Source organism: Lupinus angustifolius, chromosome LG06 (genome assembly GCF_001865875.1).
Source record: "Lupinus angustifolius cultivar Tanjil chromosome LG06, LupAngTanjil_v1.0, whole genome shotgun sequence".
In the NCBI taxonomy this organism is placed as follows: domain Eukaryota; kingdom Viridiplantae; phylum Streptophyta; class Magnoliopsida; order Fabales; family Fabaceae; genus Lupinus; species Lupinus angustifolius.
Window position 1 is genome coordinate 28,798,642 of NC_032014.1, and position 18,623 is coordinate 28,817,264.

Below are 18,623 nucleotides of genomic sequence, written 5' to 3' on the forward strand. Positions count from 1 at the left end.
ACTCTTGACACAACGAATCGAGCCGATAGGTCGAACCAAACAGTTTGTGAACTTCAATCAAGAATTTGAGCTAGAAATATGGCTCATTTCAAACTTGAGTCGAATTCATAGCCAAACAAATCCTTATCTAACTAAATTGTGTTGAATTCTAGTTCAACTCGGTTCAACTTATCTTTCGTCTTTATAATTGACTAATACAATACTCACCCTTGAGAATGGACCTAGGACCCTAAGCCTTGTTTGGAGTGTGGGTTTGGAGGGGAAGGGAAAGAAAGGAAATGGATAGCTTTGGAAAGCTTTCCCCTTGTTTGGGAGTTGGATCAAGAAGAGGGGAAGGTTTTGGAGAATTTCTCAAACCCTCCAAAACCCTTCATGTGTCTATTTTTAAAATTCCCCAATTTGGAGTTTTTTGGAGATAAAATGTCAAAATAGCTAAATATGTTTAGTGAAAATATATAATTATATGTTATTGTCCATTTCTCATTGTTAATTACATTTTTAAGGAAAAATATAAAAGAAATATTCTTACATTATCATTAGTTTACTCTCCTTCATCTAAATTTCATACTCTCAAACAAGGGAGAGGATTTCATTCCTTCTCCCTTCCATTCCTCCCCCTTCCTAATCCTTCACACTGAAGCTCCCTTTTAATACTTCAAGTCACACTTAAATTAAATATTCATCTTCTAAGATTTTAAAATAGTTGAGTTGAAATGATTATTCTAAGATTTTAAAATAGTTGAGTTGAAATGATTAAACACGTGAGTTGATTTTAAAGGGATAATAGTTATTTTTTACTCATTTTTGTAATTTCACATAAGTTGGGAATCCTTTTAAACTCATATGGCTACTCTAAAATTATATCTTTCATATCTTCTATTTGAAAAACTCATACCTAGTTCTCACCATCATAAGTTCATAACTAATGATTTCGCCTAGCTATAACTTACCAAAATATTATTCAAACAAAATCAGACAATTTTTATGTGTAAATCATGGTTGCTTTCATCATATTTATTCTTTTTTACATAGAAATTATTAAAGTAGATTTTTCACTTATCAATGAAGTCTTTTTCTATATATATTTTAATGATTGAACCTCTAAAGTAATGCTTAAGAAACTTAGTTATCTACCAATTTGTTGTAACTTTAGGTAATCTAGATAATATTTAGTTGATACTTCATGTTCTTATTTGTCCATCTTTTTTTAACTATTCATTTTATATATTCTGTTTAGAAATTGACAATTATTTTTTAACTTTTCCTTCATTTCATATTCTATAGTTGTAGAAGTAAATGCAGTTAAACACATCACAAACACTATAAAAAAACATAAGGATATGATACTTTTATTCTTTAAATATAATTATAAGACATTTTTATCATTCATTATACATATAAAAGCAAGAACTTGTCTCTCCATTACGGGGACGATCATAGTTCAAGTAAACTAAATATTGAGAGAAAAAACCAATAAATTCAGTGCAATGCATCATGATCAATTCTTTTCTTGAGGGGTGTTTTTTTTTGTAATGGTTATATATATATTCTTTATGGTGTTTATCAACGATATCCCATCATCTTATAATAAAGAATTATTCTATTCGAGTTGATGATTGTTCATTCTAACAAGTATTACCCTCAAGCTTTAAGGATCAAACATTACTTTTTGATCATGTTCAATATCTAAAAAGCTAACATTCCTCACACCACTGAGGAATATTATATAGACATATATAATATTTAACCAGAGTTTACTGCATACAAGAACTCTTATCACAAATCAGATGCAGCCATACAAAAAACAATCAAATGCCAGTTCCACACTTCCAATTACTAAGCAGTGTATTAATTTACATCTTTAAGGAATAACTCATTTTCATCATTTTTAACAATATACTCATGTATTCTTTTTAAATCAATATCACAAAAAAACAAAAAACCACATTTTGTTAAAGCTAAACAGATTATATTATTATCTTCCATGGAGAGAAATGTGTGTCCCTTTTGATTCAGATACAGGTGTGATAAGCCTATTCAATTGTTCTGATGTAAAAACTCCAACTGCTCTAGAACTGTATGAAGTAGCATATGAGTCAGTGTATTTTACAATGATAACCATTGGGTACCTCTTCTCCAACATTAAATCAACTACATGACCAATAGATGTTGAAATTGTAACACAAGGAGGAGGGCTTCTCATCATTGTTGAAAGTGATGCATCCAGCTGCATAACAAAATTCATTCCATAAACACAAAGTTTGAGGCATGAACAGAAATTGAAATCCAATGAATGGAACATGTAGATAATTCAATTTGTAATTTTGTATTGATGTCTATGTTTTGTGTCTGTGATCTCAAACATGTCAAAAAAATGTGGATGATATTGAAATAGCACAATCAAAGGATGATATTGCTATCCCCAGAAATAACATTTTGGAAGAAACTAACTTAAACCAGTCGGTACTATGAATCCAAATGTTAAACTAGTACCACATCAGGGCAAGCCCATTCAAATCAAAGCCGATATTGAAAACACATCAGGAAATTAAATTATCTCATAATAACTATGTTTGATATATCCTTTGCCTTTCATGTTATTAGTCAATTGCTAAACTCTCCAAGTAAGAGTCATTGGAATTAGGTGGTTTGGATCTTCAGATGTGTCAAGGGTTGTCCCAGAGAGGAGTCGATGTATGAAAGCATGTGTAATAGCATTGATGTATGAAAGCATGTGTAATAGCGTTGATGTATGAAAACATGTATAATATCATTGATGTATGAAAACATGTGTAATATCATTGATGTATGAAAACATGTGTAATATCGTTGACGTAACTCAACACAGGCAAAAACCCGATAAATATAAAAACAACCATGTCTATCCATGTACATGGATAAGTTATTTCCCTATGAAACAGAGACAACTCTCTTTATTGAGGTGTACTACACCAACACATGTCAAACACCCTTCCCCAAGTATCCAATAAAAAATCATATTTTGTCAGCTCGAACACCTAGCTGACATTATTTATAGCGTTGTATCCTATATTGACATTGTCCTTGTATGGGTGTCCATACTCAATCTAATGTCTGATGTCTGCGTTAAAGACCGTGCTTCATAATGAAACTGAGGAAGTAAATGTAATGCCCCGAGAAAGATAAAGTAGAATAAGTTTCACACAATCCTATTAGGTTCACTCTATGTCAATTACCTGGTAGTAAGTTCATCAATTGAAGCATGTAGAGGGTTTGTAGAATACATTATTTAATGAAATGGTAATCTCACAAAGTAGATGTTCCAAGATAACTAAAAATACCTGATTGCAGTCTTCACGGTGCAAGATCCCAATACAGCTGCCCCACTCATCTACAATTGGAACAACTGCATCATTAATGAAACGGGTAACCACTTTCTCCAGCTTTATGGTACCTTGTAGTGGCTGTGTTGCTTCAAATGGTATCATGAAACTCTCAACCGGTTCAGAAGGTGAAACCTAAACCAAGGGGTTACAAATTAGACAACATGCAAGTTCTCCAAGTAGAAACTACCTAAAATAAAACATAACAAATCAACCAGTCACTTAAAGGCGAAAGACAAGACAATATGTGTGTGAACAGATTATACATTCATTTGCTTTAAGTATGAAAACCAGTAAAAAATTTAGGTTTTAGAGGAACCCCAAGAACTTAAAACACACAGCCTTAGATGCATGTACAAACAAGTAAACCATATTTGTTATTTAGTGTAACTCAATGTAACCTTGTGAAAAAACAATGCCAATGAAACATAAGTACCTGAGGAAGTAAGTAAGGACTGAATACAGACTTTGAGAACCCCGACATGGCTTCAATACGCATAGCAACCTAAATAGCAAAAGCATGGGCAAATGGTTAAGAACCTTAATCATTTAGAAGAGAAAATACAAATCAATGATGATCAGCCTATTTAGAAGAATTTACTTCATATTATTTGGCAACTGTACTACATCTGATCTATGGAAATATTATGTTTATAATACAAACATGAAGATATACTAAAAGCTTGTGAAAAGACAGCTGCGCGAAGGAAACTTCCTTTGCATTCTTTATAAAAAGGACTAAATATATCAAATTTAAATTGTGGTTACATTGTGGAGACTCCCTAAACCACAATATTCTGGCTGCAACTATAGTTGCAGAGTGCAATTTAAAACAGTGCAATATATTGAAATACTAATTGACAAAAAAACTTAATATGATAGGAAACAGAGTAGAGATGCAAATCAATGTTAACAATGAAAAAATATAATAAAGACATCTGTTCAAAGCAATTATGTTCATGGACTACTACATTACACACCAGGCCTCCACGAGTTGTCCATGATATGCCCTTCCATCTTGAAATAATACCGGTAAGAGTTTTAATAGCAACATCAACCTGGCAAAGGAACAAAGATGCTGAAAATGTCAAAAACATGTAATTTATTAAACTTCCCAGTGCCAATCAAAATGTTCATAACTACAAATAAAGGAAATTAAGTGAAAGATCTTTTTCCCCAAAAAAGAGTGATAATTGAAGACAGCATGCAACCAATTTAAACAAGTAGGCATATCAATTCAAACAACCAACAAGTAGGCATAATTACAAGGACTATCAATTAGGCTATCCCGATCCATTGAATCAATACATTTTAGCAGCCTACTTAGCATGTTAGTCTATTGCAGACTAAACATGCAATCAGGCCAAGCCAGGACAACAGAAGAATTAGAATTTAAACTGAGTTAGGCCCAATGAAATTGAGGACCAGAAACAAAAAAGACTAGACCTAATATTTGCTGTCACATGGGAGTCCGCAGATTTCATTAGCTACATTCGTAACGAGCTTCATGCATTTGATTGATATGCTCGAGATGGAGAAGTGTTGAGAGTGCAGCTGTCACGTCGTCTGAATTTCTATATTGTAGTTTATCATTTTTACTGATGTGGCTTTATAGTTGTACTCTTATACTACTCACTTGTACTACACGCTGTGACTTTGTACCTAGCTTCTTAAGCAAATAATAAACAGATCTAAGGAAATAGGCATTCATGTATTCACACATGATAAAGTTTTTCTGATACATGCTTCCTCGTTACACAACAAGGTTAAAAAAACCTATCTGACAGGGTCCAACAAAGGTAGTGACAGAAGAAAAGACTAGGTTTTTTTATAAATAAAAATAAAAAAGGCGCACCTGGCCTGCATTTAGTGCTGCTTCCATGAGAAGGTGATCGGCTTCTTCTTGGGCAACTGGTAAGATAGTTCCTGCAGAATCTGGCCAAATCCGCTTATACAAATTTTTAACTAGATCATAATCCCCTCCAAAAGCAAAGGCACGCATCATGGAAAGATAGAGGTGAGGCTTTGGCCTTAATTCTGGTCTCCAACCAGACAGCTTCAGTATTTCTCCAAATATACACAGAGCACCTAAATTCCCAAAGATGACTCAATTAGGACAGGAATGAGAGGGGCGAAGAATACTCAATATCTACCCGAACTATACGGCAGAAAGCATTAGCAGTTGAAATAAGTCCATCAAGCCGGACTGGCTGACATGTTCCAAATATCAAGAGAAGCAGTAGTTTTTTATCCTGTTTTTAAGTTTAGTAGTTCGCCTTTGTGACACATACATACGGTAAAGGGCACGACTCCAATTTTTATGTTGCCTTATGCTTCCGTTTGACTTTTTCTTTATATGAAATAAGCCTTCAGCATCCATTACCATAAGTTACAAAAACAATTATCACCTCTCACTAGAAAATTGCTGAATAAGAACAGATTATCATTAACAACAAAATACACATCAGAAGTTGAACAAAATGTGACCCTTCAATCCAATAGACCATGAGAACCCTTTAATACCAGTATTAGCACTCCTCGGGAATATCTTATTCAAGCTATCATTCGTCTATATATTATTTATCTTCTAACAAACTAAACGAACTTTAAATCAAACAACAGCACACCCATAAATGCGCCACATTTCAGTAAAGCATCAACTATTGCAGTGTAAGCAGTTCTATCAATGTACAACTCATGACATGATTTCATTTCCAGCACTATTTTCAGAACTGAAGTGAGATCCTTTGCCTGCCCAAAACCCTGCAATCAAGAGAGAGAAACTGAGAGAGATGCCACTGGAGAACCATACTAAACTAACAATAGAATTAATAATAGAGGCCAAGACTAAATTTGGTAAAAATAAATGTTCAAAGCATATCAATTAACCAACAAGGCGTTGGTCTAGTGGTGTAAGGCCCAGCTAGATCCCCAAGATGACCAAAAGGTCAAGGGTTCGTTTCCTGGGAGCGACAGTTGTTGGGAGGGGCAGCCACACACCCCGAAAGAGATTAGTTCCTTACCCAAAAGGTGAGGAGATAACCTTGGTAGTACCAAAAAAAGCATATCGGCTAAATATGACTACATGAGCATTAATGTCACATTTAAATAAAACTGGAAGTGACTGAAATTAGTGAATATAACTGCAGCACTAACCATACAAAACTTAATGAAGATAAAGTGAAAACTTTCAGAAATCTCACCTTGAGCAATGTCGTATATGTGACAATATCTGGAACCAGATCATCATTAATGGATTTCTGTGCTTCTCCCTATTAAAATAAAAGGTTGTTGAAATTTCAAAAAGCTCCATATTTCTCAAAAACCACATAAACATTGCATTAAATTACAAATGCATCCTTGCTACCTTCATTTCCTCAAAAAATTGCATTGCAGTATCCAACTTTCCACTCTTGACGCATGCTAAAATTAGTGTATTATATGTGAGCCTGTCAGGCACTATTCCTTCATGTAGTATTTCATTGAGCATGTTTATTGCAGTTTGCGGGAAGCCTGAGTTTATATACCCCTAAATTCAAAACAAAGCAAAAAAAGTGCTCAATGTTTAAAACTGTAAAGAGTTACGGCTATGATTAGCTATCCAGGTACTTTAACATGCTTCTCATAATGAAACTTTCTCCCCTACAAGAGCATGGATCAGAGCAAAACCTTCATTAGTAAGTTGTATACTGAGATTGAAAAATTGCCATCTTCACGAAGGACAAAACCATAACGTGCAAGGAGGCCATTTGCACGACGCAAGTCTCCTGCACTATAACATTGCAAGTAAATCACCAGTCAACATGAAGCTTTAATTATTTCGTGATAGACTCAGACCAAAACAAACATGCAGCTTAAAAACCAACAACATTTCAATCAAGCATGAACATCTTATATATTTGGCACATACAGATGAAAGTGTGTGCGTGAAACTTATACTGAAATATGAGGCCGGTTAGCCGGTATGGCTTGAGTACCTGAAATCATTAGTGGTTTCAAATACAAAAATTTGTATCTCCGCCTTAGGGTTTGGGAAAGTAAGGGATGATTCGTTATAATAAAAAATTGGATCTCCTCTATTTGTTTTGAACAATGTCCAAAGGTAATGGTAACATTTTGGATTCTCTAATCTTGGCCTTAAATAGGTCGAATCATAGGGCCCATGTTGGGTGCACTAGCCTATTCCCACCCTTACCAACAAACCCAAACCTTTAAATCTACTAAACAATATTTTTACTTAAAATCTTATTATAATTACAATATAATGATATAAATAATATATTTGACAATAAATAATTATATTAATATATTTAGTTAAATAGGTCATCTTTTCAAGCTTAAAAGACTATTTCCATTGCCTATGGCCTGTCTATTTAGCTAAATAGGCTTTTAGAAAAGATTGTGCCTCACTTGAGTCTTTCATAGTCCGGTATTGAGAAGGCCAAATGTGGGCTAGGTCGAAAGCCCTTGTAGCAAAGCCTAGCATATTCTCACTCATAGGTACAATACAACATAGCCATGGTGCCACATATAAAATTAGTATAAAAATAACATTAAAAAAACAAATCTTTAAATAAGAGAGAATCAATGTTTTAAAATGAAGTACTATGTCATATTGGTCCTCCAAAAATACAATGTCTACCACGTCAGTCCTCCAAAGAAAATGACAACCAAATAAGTCCCTAAAAATTTAAAATGGTCAGCATGCAGTGTAAAATTAAGTCCCTGTAAGAACCAATGTGATAGCCATTTTAAACTATGACTAATAATTTTGTGATCATTTTGTTTGTAGGACTAACTTCATGGCCAGTAAATAACTGGAGAACTAATTTGATTTTTACTCTTTAAAATAGCATGAATATTTGTAAACGCGATAGATGTTATCAATTTCACTTATGGTATTCTCATTTGCATTGATATAGACATTAACAAAATAAAAGTAAAAAGATGTAGAATGCAGGTAGCAATAATCCAAAGTATTCAAACTGCCATGAAATGTTCAACAATAATTGTCTGACACAGTCACAGATGAATAAGGCAAATAGCAGATTGATTAGATAATAACAACAAATCTAGATAGAATCGATACTAATAACCAGTTATCCCTAAGCAACATGTGTCTATAATTCTTGTAAGTCACAGTTGGATGTTACATGTGAAACCGAACTGACAGACTCACCAGCGTCAATTAAGGCATTTAGAAGACCAAAGATCAATCCAGCTGACAGCTTTGGACTTCCTGTGGCCATACCATTTTCCACAGATTCAAGCAATTGAAAAGCTTCATCGATTCTTCGTGCCTCACCTAACCCCTTCATGCAACATTTGAAATATAATTTCAATCTTGCTCATAAAGAAAAGAGCAAACAGCACGAAAATCCTCCTAACCATGAAAATCTGTCATCTATCATGGTTAGGACTTCAGGTGGGTTTGTACCGAGAAAACAATTAGAGTAAATTACACAAATTACTCTTTAATTATAATCTTAGCTTAAAAACACTGCATCCTGAACTTCCTTTTAAAAATGGAGTCAAAACCCCTGGTCTTCCACTTTTTAATAGTATAAACTATAATGAAGAAGAAAAAGGAATTATAGAAAAAGCTTCTGGTACCTTCAAAAGTGTGGCATAGGTAACAGTATCAACACCACAACCCTGGTGTGGGCTTTTCATCTCATCAAATATCTTAATTGCTAAGTCAATGTCACTGCAACGAACACAAGCCTCCATCACTGCGTTCATCACTATTGTGTTCACCTTCCCATAATCTCTCTTTGCATCCTCAACCTCTTCCAATATCTATACCAACATATAAAAAATAAATAAACTCAACTTTTCCTATATGAACATTCTTTTAATTTATTAAGGTAATGTTTGCGACTTGGTTTTTGAAGGCCAACGAATGGAAAGAAAAGTCTTAAAAGCCATAAAATACAACTACATTTATAAGATGTCTATCAAACTTCCATTCTCCATTCTTGAGCCTCTGAAACCCAACCCGCAAATGAAACGAGGTTCAATTTGTGAGTTGAGTTTTGGAGGGAGGAAGGCCGAGGAAAGGATTCAGTAATGACTCTGAATCCTTCTCTTTGTCTTCCTTCCCTCAAAAGGTCAAGGCTCTACCCATTGTTTTCAATTGTGGACCGCAATATTGCGGTTACGGTGATTGTCAAAATCATATTACACTGCAATTGTGGTACACTAGATCACAATGGTATGGTCGTGTGGAGTCGAACGCAACTGCATGAGGTCACATAGGACCGCATAAGCCCACATAAGACCGCATCAATTTCAAAAATATTTTTTTAAATCAAAAATAATTTCGCACCACAACGAAAGCAACCACATCGATTATAATTGCGGCTACAATCACAAATTAAAACACTAGCTCTACCTAGAAGATAAATGTAGGCAACCTTCCTCATGAAAGATTATTATATTTTTAGCGATTAATCACATTTGGTCACTAAGCAGCAATCTCATCACAGTTCGAGCTCAACCTCATTTTATTATTTAATTTATTATCTATTAATAATTATTTGATGTGTGTCTCAACACAACGATAAGGTTATCGAAAAGAAGACTGTGTGCATCTATCCTCCCTCGATAAACGAGCCGCCTTTTTATTTAATAGTAATGAATTACCTGACGAAGCTGTTTGCGGCGCGTGAGTTGAACGATACGAGAGGTGAGACGCCTGAGATTGGTTGTTGTTCTAGAAGGAGTAGCGGTTCTAATAAAACGACGTCGTATTGGAGGAGTATAAGAGAAAGAAGAGAGTGTAACGTTGTAAAAGGAATGAACTAGTAATGGATTTGAGTGAAGTGGGAAAGTAGAAGTACATGAGAGAATGTGACTCTGATGAACCATTTTTTGAATTCAATTTTCTCTTGATTTTCCTCACTATTACTCATTTCCCATCATGCCATGGAATTTGAATTTTGGAAAAACACTGTTTCTGCAATCTTGTTCATAAGATCAGGATAGTGTGTGTGGTGGATAATGGGTTTGGTCCATTTCAATTTCTGCTTTCTAATCTAGACCCTAATTGACTTGCCCCAATGAAAATTCACCCCTACAAGAAGGTTCGACGGCATAGTTCGATTCGTAAAAGTGACACTCGTTAGAAATGGCAGAACCATAAAATCCAGAATGGATTAATGAGTTACTTAATGAATTAAGGTGAAAGAATATCTTAATAGTATCAAGAAAAAATTATAAGTGTGATGTTATATTATTAATAATATAATTACAATATTATGTTTATAAACAATAATGTTATGATGTTAAGCAATAATAACATACTGTTTAATTTAAAATGATGATGTAATGTTATATTGATTTTTATTAAATAAAATTTCATCATAATGTTAGTTGTTTTATTTTTTATGTTTGTTTGAGTAAAATAAATTGTGTCAAAATAATAATTTCTATTGTATTAATTTATGTTTTATAATTTTTTTCTGATTGTGTTACTTAATATTTCTTCCTTCCCCATACATTTATATTCATAAAAAGACTAAAATATCAAAGGTTTGATTCGTAGTAGTCATACTTGTTCGAATGAACATACATATCTCATGAAAGAGATTAGTTTTTAACTCATAAGATGAGGGAATATTTATCAAAAAAAAAATATACTTCTATATTCTCTCTTCCTCAACATAAGAATATCACATTTGACAACTACAATAGTATACACAAAAACAAATACTCTAAAATGACTATTAGAGGCCAAAATGAAAAGTTTACAAAAAAAGAATTATCAGGTTGTCTATGACCAAGTTTGGGTTCAAAAAATGTCCAACTAACATTTAGGACTGGGTAAGAGACAAACCTTATCTGACCCGGTCTCACCCATGCTCACCACTATCACTACCTACTAAAAAGTAAGTCTAAAATTTCTAAAATATAATAAGTTAAGATCCTCTCCGTTATTGGAGAGACAACTACTTCAAAAATAAAAGGGAAATATAATTTTCAATGACACATCTATCATTTCAATTATAATAAAATTACATTTTTGCCATAATGGGAAAAACAAATACTTGTTTATCAATTTATTAAAAAATAATGAGTTAGATTAAGTGATACATGTCAACTTCATTCGGGTACGTTTTTAGCATGTTTTTAGGACATATAGAAACATGTTATTGAAGTACAAAATAGTTGTGGTCTGCATTGGTTTAATGATTATGAAGAAAATATATGATATAGTAGTATATGAGTTTTATACATTGTTATTGTATCATTTACTATTCATGTTTTATCATCATTGACTAATCAAAAAATATATAAATAAATAGTATATGAAATACGGATTGTATATAAATCTTTACCCCGACAATACATATATATTACACTCTTAATGATTTTATAAAAGAGAAAAAGATGTATACACTGACAGTGTAAGAGCTTTTTACACTGTCACTCTATTATCTACCAACCATTTTTAATTATGTTTGACTTTTCACAAAAAGTAATCCAAATGAAGGGTGAATGGTACACTGATTGTGCATAATTCTTTACCCTGACAATACATATATATTACACTCTTAATGATTTTATAAAAATGCATTAAAATGGTTTTATGGTTTGGGCATAGTACTTTAGAATTAGAACATATTATTCTTATCTAAGAGGGACTAAGTCAAAGATAACTCCACAAAGTTTGGTTATTCTCTAATGGAGAGAGATAGAGAGCAAAATGTGTTGCTAAATCTAGAAAGTCAAAGATGGGTTATTTGCCATTCTTTTTTGTTGTTCTAACTTCTAACACAGAAAATGAACAAACATCAACATAGACTTTACACATATCAAACTAAGAGTCCAAAGTATTGAAAAAGAGTGTCAAAATAATGTTTCTTTGATCAAAAGAATTTACAAGATGAAAAAACAAAACAACATTGGAGGTTTCATTCTAGGCATAAGAAGAAAAAACACAATGCAATATTTGACAAGATCATAGGACTATTCATCATATCTTGGTTTGGTTTCTTTTCACTTCACAAAAAATCTTGAAGGTTGCAAAGTGGTGTTAGTGTTTGGATATAAGAATAGAAGATAGGAATGTGGTTACAAAAGAATAGTAGTTGGGATAAGAAAGATGGTGTGAATGGAATAGTGGCAGTAGCAATTGATAAAGATAAAGGGAGCCAAAATGCATTGAAATGGGCCATTGATCATCTTCTTACAAGAAATAACACTGTAGTTCTCATCCATGTCAATGCTAAACATGCTTCTATTACAACCCCAAGTGAGTATTATTATACCTTATATATACTCCTAATGCCATATGAATTTGGTGTTAAAAACAAGTTTAGGATTTTAAGTTGCAATTTCAATCTACAATTACCTTTTTTGGGGTTAATGTGCATGTTTGGTTTTAGGGCAGTTTCATAATCATATTTAGGACAACATTACTACGTGTTAGGTTTATTCAAGTGTGAAGTCTCACATTGAATATGCGTGGAGGAGTGAAAGAGTTTATAAGAAGGAAATACCCATAGAACTAATGCTTGTTTTGGTTCAAGATGTGGTGTCTCACTTGTGACTCTTCACTTTTCCTATGCTCATGTAACAATGGAACTCCCCGGTAGATCCTATATCTATCTATATGAAGAAGAAATAATGTAACTAGGGGATTCTAATTTGTACAATTTAAAACCTTGATATAGCATAATAGTTCCTCATATCATTTATATATCTCATTAGTTTGGTGAGTTGTTAATATATTTATGCAAGCCTAGCAATATAAGATTTGTGAGAACCATATTTTGTAATAACTTTGGTGGTTGCAGAGGCCAAAGGTTTTGGTATTAGTGAGCACAATTCATTGGTTTCCAAAGACCCTGATGATCAAACAAAAGAAATTTTTCGACCATATCGTGTCTTCTGTGCAAGAAAAGATGTAAGTTTTCTCTTTCTTTTTCTTTGAAGGAAAAAAACATTAGAAAAAGCTACACACATTTGTCTCATTTTAAATTATGATTCATTTTGGAAAATTGAAAGGTATTAAAGTGGTTTCAATACGTATTATTTTGATAGTACCATGTAACGTCTTTATAAAGAGAGCGACTCGGTCGTGATTCAGTCGAACGTATTTTTCGTGTCATTTAGAATTGTTGCGAGCTACGCAAACAACAATTCACGAGTGTAACACATGTTGGGAAGTATAACGTTGTTTGTCTCATTCTCTCTTATACATGGTTTAGATATCTGTTGGACTATTCTTCTCATCGCAGTTGATTTGAGATGAATACTTAATATAGTATCAGAGTCACAGCCCAACTTATTTGCATTCGTCATGGGCCAAAAGGCACCCTTTAATTATGAGTCAAATGTAACTCTTCGCATGGTCCGACAAGCTTATGTGAAATGGGCATATAGAAAAGTAAATCTCATATCGTGTACTTCATTCCTATGCATGATTTAAATACACGTTGGAATAACCAAGGAAACAAAGAAAAAAATGTAACAATGGCTTTCATTTTAGAATTGTTGACATTAGTTTAATATCTTATCAACTCTTGATTATTTTTAATTGGGTTCATAGTTACACTGCAAGGATGTTGTACTAGAAGATGGAGATGTAGCAAGAGCTTTAATTGAATACACTTCTCACACAGCAATTGAGCATTTGGTTATAGGCTCTTCAAATAAAACTGGTTTTCTTAGGTATGGTTGTATCTGAATGTTTGATTATATGCATTGTTGTATGAGTTGTTGTTAGAACTTAAGTATTATTCCGTGTCATTTAGAATTGTCGTAAGTTACGGTAACAACAATTGTATTATCTGGCATGTGTAGATTCAAGGGATCAGATATTCCAGGAATAATATCAAAAGGTGCACCAGATTTCTGTACAATATATGTTGTTTCTAAAGGAAAGATTCAATCTATGAGATCTGCTTCTCGTCCTGTTCCTTTTGTTTCACCTCTTCTTACTCAACTTACTCCAACCTCTCTTAACTCACCAGACCAATCTGATCCACCACGTGTGCCTCTCTCTGGTGGCAGTGTTAAAGGTTACATTTCGCAATCTCTTATTCACGACTCAGACTTCTCTCCATTACTCGAGATGACAGTTATGTTTTTGTTTTTAGTATATTTTTAAGGGCAAAACTGTAATAACAATGTAAAGTATCAGGATAAAAATGTCATTATTGTTTGATTTTTCCATGTATTTTCAACTAATTAGCGAGGAGTCCGGTTCCTTATTCACTCATATGTTTTCTCTATTCTGCATTTATTATTTCAAATTATGAACCACATCACGTCGTACAGTCGCAATATTATAATCATGGTAATCACCATAACCGTATCTTATTGCAATTGTCGTGTGATGCCAAATTACGATAGTACAACCACATCGAACTACATTTTCCTCGTATCATGTCTTAATAAAAGGTGTTTGGATTTAGGAGAAAGGAGACCTCTGGAAGTTCCTCCACGCAGATCACACGATGGAACAACAGATTCTTTCAGGTTTGTTGCATGCTACTTAACATCTTTATTATCAACTACAAATTAACCCTTCAAAATAGTTGTCACATTTAGATATTTTATCATAACAATCATGGGTTTATATCTTATAACTCTTCTTTGCATGGTTACATAACAATTGATGTTGTTGGAAGCAGGTCACCATTCACTAGGAAAGGAATGGCAGAAAGATATGTAGAAATTTCCACAGCAGCAGATAGTGATATAACATTTGTAAGCTCAGGAAGATCAAGTATAGACAAATTGTTCCCTACATTAACTAACAATAATACTTCAGAATCTGGCTTTTCCAATCCTAGACTATCATATAGTTCAGATACAGATGCTAACTATAGCTTTGAGTCCTTGAATTTTGGAAGGAGATCTATTGATATCACCTCTCCTGATCACTCTTTCTCTAGTGATGGCTTCTCGTCGTCGTCACAAACCACCGTAAGTACGAACCCATAAATTTTAGGTAATCCGACAAAAATAACATTTTTTGTACAACTAAGGGCTCATTTGTGGTGCGTGACTGCCCCTCCCAAACATTTGACCTTTTGGTCTATCTGGAATCTAGCAAGACCTTATTTTATTACACCAACGCCTTGTTGGTGGACAAAGTCATGTGGGGGTGTTTACTTACACTAAGCTATTTTAGTTACTTAGAATGTTTTATAAGTATAAATAAATTGTCGAAGTTTGTTATTTCTGATAACTATATATCCTTGTGCATGATCTTGTGCTGGATGTATAGGATGATGTGGAAGCTGAAATGAGGAGACTGAAGTTGGAATTGAAGCAAACTATGGAAATGTATAGTACAGCATGTAAAGAAGCACTCTCAGCACAGCACATGGTATCAAAATAACAACAAAACTTGCATACATTTTCTTATGTGTGTTTTTGGTGCTATCTAGTAAAAAAAGACATAACATGTGTAACAATATGCATGATTGTTGCTATACCTTTTTATTGGAAAATAGCACAAGAATCACACCTAAGTTAACATGTGACATGTTATGTTTGTTAGTGACCTTCTGGAAATAGTTTCTCCGCTTATGGGAATAAGGATGTGTACATATACCTGACCATGACATCCTCGTGCGCTGGACCGCCCTTTTATGTATGGGTGTAAGTGGTTCCGGTTTAAACCGCGAAACCGGTGGGACTGGACCAAACCAAACCACAAAACATGGTTATGTTCGGTTTGGATTTTTTAAGTAACTGTTTAAGTTCGATTTGGTTCATGTTTTTTGAAAATTTAGGAACTGTTCGAACCGAACCACATAATGAAGAAATAAATACTAGGAAGTAATGTTGTCATAAATGACAGGCAGTAGAACTCCAAAGGTGGAAAATAGAGGAAGAGAAGAGAATGGAAGAAGCAAGGATGGCTGAAGAAGCTGCATTGGCAATGGCAGAAAGGGAAAGGGCAAAATCAAAAGCAGCCATTGAGACTGCTGAAGCACAAAAGAGGATAGCAGAATTAGAATCACAGAAGAGACTTAATGCAGAAATGAAAGCACTTAAAGAATCAGAGGAGAGAAGAAGAGCAATTGATGCTTTAGCAAACAAAGATGTAAGGTATAGAAGGTATTCAATTGAGGAGATTGAAGAAGCTACAAGTTTTTTTGCAGAGGCCTTGAAGATTGGTGAAGGAGGTTATGGTCCAGTTTATAAGTGCCTTTTGGATCATACACCTGTTGCAGTTAAGGTTTTGCGTCCAGATGCAGCGCAAGGAAGGTCACAGTTTCAACGAGAGGTAAACTCTTTTTAGCTTATTTCAAATTAAGCAGTTTGTCCAAAAACTCGCCCATAAAAGAGTTGACAACATTTGTTGTCCCATGAGGTCACATGTTCAAATCATAGGAACATTGTCTTCACTTATTTGTTATAGGACATGGTATGCAAAAAGATTTGTTTGAATCTGAATAAATATAAAAAAGTGTATATGGTTATTTACAGGTTGAGGTACTAAGTTGCATAAGGCATCCAAACATGGTACTCCTCCTAGGAGCTTGTCCAGAATATGGTTGTCTTGTTTATGAGCACATGTCACGTGGAAGCTTAGATGATGTCCTTTTCTGTAGAGGAAATAGTCCTGCACTTCCATGGCAACTTAGGTTCAAGATTGTGTCTGAGATTGGAACTGGTTTATTATTCCTACACCAAACAAAACCTGAACCTCTAGTCCATAGGGACTTAAAACCAGCAAACATATTGCTTGATAGAAACTATGTTGCAAAGATAAGTGATGTAGGTTTGGCTAGGTTAGTTCCACCTTCTGTTGCTAACAATGTTACTCAATATAGAATGACTTCAGCTGCTGGAACTTTCTGTTATATTGATCCTGAGTATCAACAAACTGGAATGTTGGGTGTGAAATCTGATATTTATTCACTTGGGATCATTTTTCTACAAATTTTGACAGCAAGACCACCAATGGGTTTAACACACCATGTTGAAAGAGCTATTGAGAAGGGTAAATTTGTTGATATGCTTGATTCAAAAGTGTGTGATTGGCCTATAGAGGAAGCATTAACACTTGCTAAGATTGCAATCAAATGTGCTGAGTTAAGGAGAAAAGATAGGCCTGATCTTGGAAAACAAGTTCTACCAGAACTAAACAGGTTAAGAGAACTTGCTGAAAGTAATGATCAAAATTCTCTGTTGAATGGCTTTATTAGTCCTTCAAACCATAGCCAAGTTTCTGTTCAGGTAACTTATTTTATATACTATTCTTTTACACAACTTTCTACACAATCAATGCTACATCGAGGTAGAAGGTCTACGGATTGTGAACTTCTTTCCCTAGAGGAAAAACAATGACAGTATCCAAGTATCCAGGGCATAAGCATCAACTAACTCTGTGCCACCAGCTGCGATAAGACATAAGATGCAAAGTCTTATCTAAAATGATTAAATGTAAATCGTTTATAGGTGACTATTTAAGTCTGCCATCAAATCCGAAGGATTAAAATGGAAAACTTAAAAATATAAATTTTTGGAAATAAAATCAAATTTTGATATATTTCTAGAGACCGGAAAAATATTTAAAAATAAATATTAAAACATTTAGATTCTATTTTTGAAACTTACATGGTATGATCGATATTATAACATATTGCAGGATGGAGGTGGTTCTTCACATCCTTCCTCGGGAGAGAGCACATGAGACACATCAAACTCTTTTTGACAAGTGATGATAATTAACATAGTCATAGTATTGAGCAAAATAGTAATTTTGTTTAATGAAATCATATTTAGCATATATAGTTTGTAAATTAAGTTACTTAGGTGAATTGATGTAATAGTTTGCTTCATTTTTCTATATTTTTGTAATTTTTGTTTGTTTTCTAATTTCAATTTAAATTGAAAATTTAGAAAAGTCTAAGTGTGAGAGTGTTAACTCAAGTGACACCAAGTCACTAATGTTAGTAATCAAAAATGAATTGGACCATTTAATTTAAGGGGAACAGTTAATTTTTTTTTTTGAATAATCATTCATATCATATTTTTATTAAGTATAGTAATTCTATTTTATCTATTCTTTCTTAACTTGAGGATTAGTTCATTATCGGTGAGTTAAACTATTGATTATACTAAAATATAAAATAAAATAAGACTTTGATGAGTGTGCCCTTAAAGCTTTTTCAGAATACATAATTTACCATTTATGTATCTTGCTTTTTAAAAATTAATAATTATTTAATATGAAGTGATTGAATAAACATTATATAATTGAGCTATATTGAATGAAGATACAAAGAGTTG

General features: G+C 33.5%; 2 protein-coding genes across 3 annotated transcripts; one reads left to right on the forward strand and one right to left on the reverse strand.

Annotated features, from left to right (window-relative positions):
- LOC109350707 (U-box domain-containing protein 35-like) lies at positions 1,032-18,308 on the forward strand. Its single transcript, XM_019591970.1, has 11 exons — positions 1,032-1,043; positions 12,395-12,618; positions 13,163-13,272; positions 13,918-14,039; positions 14,172-14,389; positions 14,786-14,849; positions 15,005-15,299; positions 15,604-15,705; positions 16,183-16,611; positions 16,815-17,567; positions 17,980-18,308. Exons 2-11 carry the CDS (start codon positions 12,432-12,434, stop codon positions 18,022-18,024), a joined length of 2,325 nt encoding a protein of 774 aa, XP_019447515.1. The 5' UTR covers positions 1,032-1,043; positions 12,395-12,431; the 3' UTR covers positions 18,025-18,308.
- LOC109350708 (pentatricopeptide repeat-containing protein At5g10690) lies at positions 1,939-10,359 on the reverse strand. Of its 2 annotated transcripts, XM_019591972.1 has the most exons (13): positions 10,207-10,359; positions 10,008-10,155; positions 8,976-9,161; positions 8,542-8,674; positions 7,032-7,129; positions 6,730-6,891; positions 6,566-6,634; positions 5,990-6,125; positions 5,218-5,450; positions 4,343-4,420; positions 3,799-3,867; positions 3,321-3,497; positions 1,939-2,227 (listed from the first exon to the last, which is right to left on the reverse strand). In XM_019591972.1, the coding sequence occupies exons 1-13, from the start codon at positions 10,230-10,232 to the stop codon at positions 1,976-1,978; spliced, it is 1,767 nt and encodes a 588-aa protein (XP_019447517.1). In that variant the 5' UTR covers positions 10,233-10,359; the 3' UTR covers positions 1,939-1,975. The 2 variants fall into 2 exon arrangements, with proteins under 2 accessions (XP_019447517.1, XP_019447516.1); XM_019591971.1 differs by having other exon boundaries at positions 10,008-10,359.